This window comes from Chenopodium album, chromosome 4, assembly GCF_948465745.1.
Source record: "Chenopodium album chromosome 4, dcCheAlbu1.1, whole genome shotgun sequence".
Lineage (NCBI taxonomy): Eukaryota > Viridiplantae > Streptophyta > Magnoliopsida > Caryophyllales > Amaranthaceae > Chenopodium > Chenopodium album.
The window spans coordinates 9,035,194-9,046,433 of record NC_137837.1 but is presented as its reverse complement, the minus strand read 5'-3'; the positions used below and the strand labels follow the sequence as shown (position 1 = coordinate 9,046,433).

General features: G+C 42.1%; 1 protein-coding gene across 1 annotated transcript; it reads right to left on the bottom strand.

Moving 5' to 3' along the window:
• LOC145627596 (uncharacterized) lies at nucleotides 1-906 on the bottom strand. The gene is made up of 3 exons (XM_081679963.1): nucleotides 811-906; nucleotides 529-731; nucleotides 1-301 (listed from the first exon to the last, which is right to left on the bottom strand). Exons 1-3 carry the CDS (start codon nucleotides 904-906, stop codon nucleotides 1-3), a joined length of 600 nt encoding a protein of 199 aa, XP_081536089.1.
• Between the last annotated feature and the right edge of the window lie 10,334 nt (nucleotides 907-11,240).

Below are 11,240 nucleotides of genomic sequence, written 5' to 3'. Positions count from 1 at the left end.
TTAAACAGATTGTTGTTGCTTGGGGTTGTTCGAGTATGTCGGGGCAGCACCAACCAAAGAATCAGCCATTGCAATGCCATCTTGATGCCGAACCTCTTGGCCAAGTGCTGGTTGACGATTAGCCCAGAAGTAGTAAGCGGAGCACAGACCTAGGGTACATCCAAACAGTTCCATAAAGCCACCCGCATTGAATAAGCGAGCTTTTAAGGTGTAGCAAAGTTGTGTTGCAGCCAGAAACTCTTGACGACTGCTGAGATATGCACCCGATATTAGGAGACCAATTCCGGCACCAGAACATATCCTGTAACGTTTGACATAAATGGAAAATTTTATATATTTAGGCTATCAATAATCTACTATATCATATACGAAGTATCAATTTAAGGGGCACCTACAAGTTTACAACGAATCTACATTGTACAAAAATTGTTGTTTCAATTTAAGGGGCATAACAAACATAAAATTAAAGAGACGTACACTAGTTAATTAATTCCAATTCTGTAAAACCAATATCAATCAATTACGTACCACGATAAAATGAAGCAGACCATTGGATTAACAGGGGATTTTTGAGTGTAGGTATTATTTGTCCCGCGACAAGCAGAGCGAGCTATAGTACTTATAGCTATTTGGTTAACAAGTACGAGCGATGCTGCTACGTACCCAAGTGTGCTAGCCGGAGTGCTAGGGTATTTGCATATGCCGAACTCCATCATACCAACGTCTGCCACCTGATTAACATCAACACGAACAAATTAAATCATTCATTTAAGGGGTGTTAAGTCTTAAGTTAAATGAAATCGTACGTACCTTAATCATTTTAGCATCGGCAATCCAAGCAAGAACTGCTGCAGCCGAACCAACAAAACTGACAGCTAAGTATACGAAGAGATTGGGCTCTCCCATGTTAGACTTCTCTTACCTTAGTTGTCCTAAGCTTAATTTGATGCTTTGATTGTATTACTCCTAAATTAATTTCCTAACTCTCGTTTTGATATGTTTTAGAAAAAAAGAAAACTCTTTTCTTTCCATTTCACCTGAATATTTTTAGTATTAGAATCAAGATTAAGGAAGTAGTTTAATCACTAGAAGAACAATGGTTATGCTATTAAAATTGACTCGTCGTACATTTTAGTGTACGTGTTCTCAAGTAATTTTGAAGTCAATCTAAAGCTGTAGAATTATGAAAATTTTAAGATATAATTAATTTAAGGCAATTAAAGCTGGCAGCATCTATATATTATACTAAAACAGGGCACACTAGCATAGGCGAAGCTACATGGGGGGCGGGTGGAGGCCCGGTCCCCATGGACCAATTTCGTGGCCTTTAATCTTAATTGTCGGCCCCTATAAGTTTTTCAAATAAATATTATCTCCGTTTCATATTATTTGCAATTATTTGACATAAAGTAGAGAGAAAAATTGTCTAATCATTGCAAATAATATGAAACAGATATACTCCCTCTGTATTTTTAATAAGTGTTACAATTTGACCAAATATGTCGAGGCACAAGTTTGACCATAAATTTATGTAATTATATATTAGTAAAACTATAGAAAAGTTGATATTATGAAAGTTATATATTATAACGAATCTAACGATGTATTATACAATGACATTTGATTTTCATATATTGTAAATTAAATTAATCAAGTCAAAATCATTATGTGCATAGTGAGAACAGTGAAAACACATATTAAAGGAGTAGTAATATTTTGTTATAACTTAAGTTGTATTTAATGATTGTCGTAGTGGTTTGAATCCCATTGTTTGGGGTTTAAATTAGATCATAGGATCAAGCCCGTTTTCACATTAATTTTTTTATTAAAGTTTTAGTTGGCCCCTATAACTTTAAAATCCTGGCTTCGCCCCTGCACACTAGCTCCATAGCTGACATGTGTCCATATTTTAGTTTAATTTATTTTTGGTTACAAAATGCTAGGTGTATATTTGTCAAAAACTCCATTCATATACAGTGGCGGATCCAGAATTTCTATTGAGGGGTAACATTGAACAAAAAGAAGAAAAAAAAATATATAAACGAGTTATTATACATTTTGTATACATTATCAATTGATAATTAGCTTTAAAAATTTTAACATGTATTTTTACAAATATAGAAAAATTAATATTCTAATTGTCAATATAACACAATGATCAAATTAAAAAGTATACTCCATATGTCCGATAAATTAATTACGTACTTTTGTATATATATACTCCGCATCTATTATTCGTAAGGTTTTAAACTATATGATAACTTATACTGGTATAATATAAATAAAATGAAATTATTTCTCGTATAAAACTAATTAGTAAATGTATTACTTGCTAAATATGTGCATTGAAAAAATGAAAAATGCAATTAAAATGTACAGAAATTCATCAAATGAAGGCCAAGGGGTCTTCATATAAAGAGAATGAATAAGCTACTCATTTTATATAATCTTTTCTTTAGATTGGGTATCGTGTACGATATTTAAATAATAATTAAAGTTTTCTTTAAGAAAATGATTAAAGTTTTTAAACAAATTTGTATTATTACTTTAAAAGCATAGATTTTACTATTTGAATGAAAGCCTTTAAAAAAAATGGACCAATAAAAAATTAATTATACACACATAAACACATATAAGATACAACTAAAAAAAAAAATAATAAAGTCAAAAGAAAAAAGTTAAAAAAAATATAAATAAAATAACCTAAGAGACCCGTTTTTATACAACCGGTCTCTTTTTGTTTAAAAGGTGAAGCGGGGTCAGGTATTAGTTTACTATGGAATAATCAAAGAGACCTGTTATTTCAAAAAATAGGTCTCTTTGATTAACAGTGTTATTTTTTTTTTACTACGTAGGTCCGCCTCTGTTCATATATACTATTGCATATTTTTACATGAGAATATTATATTATAATACTTGATTTTATAGAGTACTACATAATCTTTTCCAGGGATAACACATGTCCCTATTTTAGTTTAGTATAATTTTTGTTTTTGGTTAAAAATTGTTAAGGTGTATTTTTTTTTTCAAAAATCTTTTTCATAAGAATGATATGCATATTTTTTTTTTTTTTTTTTTTTTTTTTTTTTTTGGGCATCTCTTATATGCATCTCTTTAAAAAATAATAAAAAAAAGTAATCAAGCAATTGACTAAACATCATTATGTGATTAAAATTTTAGAAATAAAAAATATTATACTTCGTACTAAGCTTTTAATTTTAGACAGGTAAATTTTTTGTTGTAGAAGGTGCAATAGGTGTGTGGTGATATCAAGTGAATTCATCGTGTAATAAAATTATGGTAGTAAGTGATGGGATCAAAAATCCTATTTTTAAAAGTTTCATATTAAACTTTAAGTGTTTTTAGAGGCCATAGAGGAGAAAAAAGATACGAAATTATTGTGATATACAAAGTACAATATATAATTATCATATTGTTATTATAATGGTAAAATTTTTCAAAAATATACTGAGTTAGCGAACGGAGATAGTCATTTAAAAGACAAATTTTTATATGTGCAGTGCATGGATGGCCACACTCCGCGTGGCAGGAGTTACTCGGTCAAGGGTTACTTGAGGGGTTCGATTAGAAGTTTCTTGAGGGGTCGGTTAGGGGTTAGTTAAATACTCGGTCATGGGTTATTTAAGAGGTTATCCAGTCGGAGGTTAATCTGTCAGGGTTCACTTGAGGGGTTCAGTCAGGGGTTAATTACACGGTCATGGGTTACTTAAGGGGTTATTCGGTCAAGGGTTTCTCGAGGGGTTACTTGGTCATGGGTTACTCGAGTTACTCTATTAGAGTTTAATTTAGGGGTTACTTGAGGATTTCAGTTAGGGGTTACTCGGTCATCATGGGTTACTTGAGGGGCTCGATTAGGAGTTACTCGGTCATGGGTTATTCCAGGGGTTACTCGGTGAGGGGTTACTCGATCATGAGTTACTCGGTCAGGGGTTTAACTCGAGGGATTTGGTCAGTAGTTACGAGTTACTCAGTCAAGGGTTATTTAAGAGGTTACTCGGTTAGAAGTAACTTGAGTAACCCCTGGACAGAGTAACTACAGTAACCCCGGTCAGAAGGCAAATTTTTATATGTACATGGCTGGCCACACTCCGTATGGTAGCAGTTACTCGGTCAAGGGTTACTTGAGGGGTTCGATTAGAAGTTACTTGAGGGGTCGGTCATGGGTTAGTTAAATACTCGGTCATAGGTTATTTAAGAGGTTACTCGGTCAGGGTTACTTTAGGGGTTGAGCTGAGTCAGGGGTTAGTTACATTGTCATGGGTTACTTAAGGGGTTATTCGGTTAGGGGTTTCTCGAGGGGTTACTCGGTTATGGGTTTTTTTAGTTACTCTATTAGGGTTTAAGTTAGGGGTTACTTGAGGATTTCAATTAGGGGTTACTCAGTCGTCATGGCCCCGATAAATATTTTAATTAAATGCAGTTAACAAAACATATGTTAAAATACCTTGCCAACCTTTAGTGCAACATGTAATTGTGCCATAAAAAAATGGAAAAAAAAAACTTAACTTAGCAGGACATTCTTCGAAATATTGTTTTGGGTGAAAACAATGGGACCTAGCCGAAGGTCCTAAGATGTGGATGAAGACTGACTCGGTCCAAATGATGCAGGGCGAGGGTTTCCTGCACAGCAAGCACACGTAAACTGGCCTCGAGGGTGGTTCTAAGGAAGGCCCCTCCAATGCCGAAGTCAAATAGCGTGTAGAGAGAGAAAGCTATGCAAGAGAATTAATGCTTGAGGCTTGAATAAGAATGAATGATAAATGATGTAATTGAAGGCTTTTATACCTTAGCATGACAAGGAAAATGGGCGGGTTGGACATCACATGGGCTGACCATGATAACTTGGGCCGTTGGCTTGATATATATTGACCTGGCAAATTGGAGGCTTGGGTCTTGACCTTGGCTTGGATTAAATCATTTTATGACTGGGCCCAATTGGGCTTAATTGGACCCCAAACAACTTGCCCCCCAGACCCGATTTGGAAGGATGACGGGTTGGGTTTGAATTTAATAAAAATGGAGGGAAGTAAATGATTTAATCAAATCAAGAAGATTTAAATTTTGAACAGTTATTAACGAAATAACTGTAATTAGGATAATTAGTGGGAAGTTGAACGGATAATGGGCGGTTAATTAAGGGAGAGTGTGTTTAACGGTTACTTAAGGAGGTATTTAAGAGAAATTAAGCATTCTGACCCTTCAAATTCCAATTTCTAGAAATATAAGGCCGAATTCGCTCTTTCTCTCCTCATTTCTTCATTAAGTTACAATCGAATTCCCTCAAAAACCCCTTTTCTTCGCTCCAAAACTTCAGTCTACCCCCTGAAATCAAAGCTTCGCACTTGGATTCGTTGCTCAATCTGACTTAATTGGCGAATTCCGATTCATATAAAGGTAAATTTCTTCGAATTTCCCTTGATTTTCTTAAATTTTTGAAAGAATTCCCCTTTTCCCGACTTTTTTTCCTTCGAATTCAACTATGGCTCGAGGAAGAGGACGCCAAACTAGACGATGAGGTTAGGCTAGGGACCCGAGGGGTCGCGCCGATGTCTAGAATGGGGAACGAGTAAGGGAAGACCCATAGAGGGGTATTCTGGTCGTCCCCTAGAACGTCGCGGCACCCCATCAAGATGTCGGGGCTGGTGGCGTAGAACAGGAGGAGGATCTGCCCGCCGTGTTCTGGAATTTTCTCCCTGGGCACGCTGAGTGGCAAAATGCCGAAGCCCAGTGAGCTATGAGGAAAAATGCCCCTTACTCTTGGTGGGTCAGGCATGCCGAAGCCTATCGGTTTGCCAAACAGATAGAATTGCACTACGACATTTTCGAGGAGGATGGGTACTGGTGCCGAATGCCCACGCCGACTGATAGAATTCATCGTCCACCTCCTGGATATGTAGGGGTATACACTCGGCAGTTGTAGTATGGGCTTCGGTTTCCTCTAGATCCGTTCGTCAGGGACATTCTGATAAAGTATAGGATCTCTCTGTGCCAGCTGACGCCTGTCAGCATTCGGCGGGTGATGACCTATCTCTGGGTATGTCGATTTTTTGCCGTTGAACCGAACTTGCACTGCTTCCGAAAGATGCACAAGCTGGTGCAGAACACCCAGAGCCAATATGGTCGGCACGGGCCTGGCTGGTGGCGAATTGAGAGCCATCCACAATACTTAACCATGTGGCCGATCGATTCTTCGGATAAGGATTGGAGAGGCCAGTGGATCTGGGTAAGGGCTCCAGCAGATCCGGAGCACCCCTACTTTTTTTGGGCTCCCCGCAACCTTTCCAGGTCCGATCCGAACATGCAGGATTTGGGCCCGAAGACCGTGATGCCGCTCGTCATCCCAACTACGAGCAGATGAGCTTCTTCGGGAAGCAGGAAAATCCTAGGGGAACTGGCCGAATGAAGTTCATCCCAACGAGATGGCTTCCGGATAACCATTACGTCTTCCAAGAGAAGATGTTGGCGGTTGTCGGCCTCAGTCGAAAGCACAGAGGCGGTAAGTACCTTTGGCTGGGGCCGAGGACTTGCTTTATTTGTTTTCTTATCGCTTTATTTTTTATGTCCATTCCCTCAGGCTAACCTTCACTTTTCCCTTTCAGAGTTGAGCAAGGTCACCTCAGGGATCGACTACGATCGGCTGGGAGTGAACGCTAAAAGGGTCATCCTAGACCGGGCTCCCGCGATCAATAATCCGAAGGACCGTCCCCTACATTTACATTCAACGGGCATTCAGATTGAGGCTGCTGCAGATTATCTGAAGCAAAAGCCTTGGTGGGAGAAGCAGGATCCCTTGAGGCTCCTGCTACCTGAAGAAGCACAAGATGCGCAGACAACCGAGGATGTGACCAGGGCGATTAACTCCTTAGAAGGAGGTGAAGGAACCTCTGGCGCTGCCGAACAGGGGACTTCTGCAGCCGAGGGTTTTGGTGAGTCCCTTAGTCTTCTTCTTTTTTTTTTCTTTTTTTTTACTCACGCATTTGCTGCCCCCCACTTCTGCAGTCTGAGGAAGGAGACAGAAGGAGAGAAGGGAAAGCACCTTCCCGTCCTGAAGATTTACCTTCGTCTGAATCAGAAGAATCCGACGTGGACGAACAACCCTTGGCCAAGAGAAAGACGACGAGGATAGCAGTACTGAGTCCTCGTCAGTTTTAGACGAGGTCGATGCCTACCGGAGGCATACACATAAGGGAGCCTGAAGGTAGAGGCTCGCCGAGGGCTCCATTTCTCGAGTTTCAGGAGGATGAAGGTAGAGGCTCGTCGAGGGCTCCCCCTCCGCCAGAAAACCCGCCTCCCCGAACCCCTCCCTCACCTCCCGAAACTCGAGAAATGGAGGTGGATCAAAGAACTCCTGACTCGAAAGGAGGGGTTCAGGGAGAAGATCCGAATCAAGGGAGTGTTGTAGAGCACTCTGCTGAAGCTACTGAGAAACTCACTGCTGAGGGTTTCTCGGATGATATTGAGAGAGAGGTTGACGCCTTGATTCGTCAACCTGAGCTTGAAGAGGAATAAGAGGTTGCTGTTGTTGACCTGGGTGGAGACCAGCTGGGTTCTACCGAAGGGGAAAAGAGTGTTGAGCAGGATAAGGCTCAAGAGGTTCCCTCGTCTTCCTTTCCTTCATTCCAGACGCTACATTCTGGAGACATGGGTTTCTCGGCCCCCCGCATCACCATCCCCGATCCAGTTTGGGAACTCATCTGGGGTCAGAACCGAGAAGGAGCTGCGGGCTACTTCGGCGATTTTAATAGTATGTCCGAAGTAGATCGAGCTAGGGTATGGTCGCTGAAGGCCACTGCTGGAATGGGAGAGTCCAGCCAAAGGGTCCCTAACCCTTCCAGAGACAACCAGCGACTACTGATGCAGGTACTTAGACATTTATTTTTCTCCTTCACTAGTTCAGCTCTTCAGTTCGAAGTTATTATTATTATTTTATTTTTTACTGACGTGCTCATGTATTCAGGTTGTGGACAATCAAACTCTAACTGTAGAGCTGATAGATACCCTCCAGGACAAGCTGGAGCATGCCTGGGAGGATGCCAAGATCGCCAAGGAAGAGGCAAAGCTGGCGACGCTGAAGCAGCAAGCTGCTGAAGAGAGGCAAGCCGAAGCCGAGAAATATGAGAAGCAGGCTTCCCAGGCCCTTCAGACCTTCTGCCACGCCATGGAGACTAAAGTCTTCCCAACTCTAATGGCTGGGGAGAAAGTCATCAACGAGTTCGGGGCCTTCGACATCCCTAGCTTCAGGGCAGCCATTGCACGCCGAGTGGCTGACGAAGCGGCTGGGCAGGTCCAGGAGGTAGAGCAGAGGCTTGAGGCCCTTGAATCTAGTAGGATGGCTTCCGAGGAGGGGCATCAGGCTAGGGACGCTCAACTTTTCGCAGCTCAAGCTGCTGCTGAGGCCCAGGATAAAAAGCTGCAAAGTCTGGAGAGTCAACTAAAGGCTAAGGAGGACGATCTGTCCCAAGCTAAGGCCAAAACTTCAAGGGTTCAGACGGAGCTAAACGAGCAGAAGACTTCTTCCTCCAAACTCTCTGATGAGTTGGAAAAATCTAAAAAGGATTTGGAGGAGAGCCGAAAGAAGTTGGCTAATGCTGAAGCCCTGCTCCAGGTTCGCCTCTATACCTAGGAAGAATACGAGATGGGCTACACAAATGGGTTTAGGGTGGCCAGGAGGTTGGCTCTCCATGCTGAGCCTTCTCAGGATTGGCTAAGTGCGCTCTCTGGGTTCAGGATCCCGAAGATCCCCATATGAAGTACCCCACTCCCGTTGAATTCGAGATTTTAAAAGCTGAAGAAGCTGAGGAGGAAGCCGAACAAAGGGATATGGAGGCTGAACAGAGAGCTGCTGACGCCCAGACGAGAGCCCAGCTTGCCTCTTCTGCCGCCAGAGCTGAGTCTGCCCAGGGGCCAGGCAATGCTGACCAGCCCGACCCTTTGGCTGAAGCATAGGAACTCGGGCAGTCGTCTTCAGAATCTTGCGGATCGACATGGGCTTAACTTTAAACTTGCCGCTTTCTGAATATCTCTTTTTGCCTTGTTTTTGCTTCAGCTTGCCTTGATGTACAAACAGTTTAATTTTTGTCTTTGTACGTATTTCGGCAGCTGTTATTTTCCGCTTGTGGGCGGTTGCCGATATTTTCTTTCTAGTTATTTCGGACAATTATACTTGTAGCTCGTAATCCGAGCGTAACTTCCATCTATGAATTTGATGCTTTCCTCTTATTGCCTTGCTTTGAACTTGCATGCTTGCATACTTGAACTTTTAAATTCTGATTCTTTGCGCAATTTGCTAAGTAAAAAGCTTTGGCTTGAAGGTCTCAGCTGAGGTAGTCTGCACTTGTAGTGCTTCTTGTCCCCCCCAGAGATTTGAAGACTTGTTCTTCGGATTTCTGAGATCATTTCTCATTACATTGTTTGTTTTCTCACAGTTATTCTATTGCTCTTGATTTTCTGTCTATCTGAAAGAACGGATGTCTCAAACACAGGGTCAACTGAAGGCAATGTTTCAGATAATGGCTTTCTAGGATACAAGGCTCAGTTAAGGCAACATCCCAGATTTTGTCCATGGACTCACTGCCTTGTAGAACAAGTCTTACTGAGGCTTTCGCCTCAGCTGAAAGATCGATGTTTTTTAAAAAGGCGAGTTTATCGGTAATCCGAAACCTAGTGCCCTGTGGGCGAAGGTTTCGGACGGGGCCGAAGGAAACCCTTAAAGAGTAGATAGTAATTAAGAAAAGGTGAAAGAGTAAAGATTGCAAATGTTTGTAGAAAGTAGTGGCTCAGAGGCCTTTCATAACAATTCATAATGTACTTACAAGGATTGTTCTACCCCGAAGGGCTTACACATGATATTTCTTAAGTACATCTGCATTCCAGTGATTTTTCAACTCAGTTCCATCCAACTGCCGATGTCGGTATGTTCCCGACTGATGTTCATCATAAATTTCATAGGGCCCCTCCCAAGCAGCTGAGAGTTTCCCGTGAATTCGGCTTTTATGGACTACAGCCGTATTCCGAAGGATGAGGTCTCCAATTTTGAGAGGCCTTGCCTGAACTCTTCGGTTGTAAAATTTGTTGATTCTCTGCTTGTATGCAGACATTCTGTCTCAAGCTGAGTCTCTTACTTCGTCAAGGAAATCGAGGGATTCCTTCATAAGTTGCTCATTCTCAGCCGAGAAGTGGTGCACTCGCAGGCTCTCAGAACCAATTTCCACTAGGAGAACGGCTTCGGCGCCATAGACCAATTCAAAGGGTGAATGGCCTGTTGCTTCCTTTTCGGTTGTCCGAAGGGACCAGAGAGTTCCAAGGAGCTCCTCTAGCCACTTGGACTTTTGATCCTCCACCCTCTTCTTGAGGGCATTAAGAATTTGTTTATTTGCAGCTTCGGCATGTCCGTTACTCTGCGAGTGGCATACCGCTAAATATGCCAACTTGATGCCGAACTGATCTGTATATCGTTTCAGCGGAAAATTGTCAAATTGCCTTCCATGATCAAAGACAAACAATTTTGGGATGCCGAAACAGGTAATGATATTCTGCTAGATAAAATTCCGGACAGTCTGCTCTGTGATGTTCGAGGCTGCCTCTACCTCGATCCATTTACTGAAATAGTCGACACCGACTATCAGCCACTTTTTTTGGTATGGGGCATCTGGGAACGGGCCCAGGATATCCAGCCCCCATTGGGAAAACGGAAGTGGACTTAGCACTGGCTGAAGTTCCTAGGCTGGCTGATGGATAACTGGTGCAAATTTTTGACATTTTTCGCACTTTCTGACCAGCTCCTTAGCGTTTGAGATCATGGTAGGCCAATAGTACCCTGCCCTTAATGCTTTGTGGGCCAGGGTCCTTCCCCCAATGTAGTTCCCACATATGCCGAGGTGAATTTCCCAAAGGATGTAATCTGCATCTGTTGGGCCCACGCACTTCAGCAGTGGGGCTGAGAAGGATTTCTTCAAGAGCTCTCCCTCGAAGATGATGAACTGTGCACTGGTTTGCTTCAATTTGGAGGCCAGAGTTTTTTCTTCGGGAATTTCTCCCCGAAGCTTGAAAGCTAGGATGGGATCCATCCAGCTTGGTTCTTGGTCAACGCAGCACACTTCAGGTGCTTCGTCGGCACTTCTTTCTCGGCGCACCTCCACATAAACAGATCGGTTTAGCTCGGTGAGAGTTGAACTAGCAAGTTTGGAGAGTGCATCGACTTGTGTGTTCTGACCCCTTGG

Coding starts and splice junctions, on each gene's coding strand:
- LOC145627596 (XM_081679963.1), bottom strand. CDS start 906: ATGGGAGAGCCCAATCTCTTCGTATACTTAGCTGTCAGTTTTGTTGGT. Junction 732..810: donor CCGATGCTAAAATGATTAAG/GTACGTACGATT, acceptor GATGTTAATCAG/GTGGCAGACGTTGGTATGAT. Junction 302..528: donor GTCTGCTTCATTTTATCGTG/GTACGTAATTGA, acceptor CAAACGTTACAG/GATATGTTCTGGTGCCGGAA.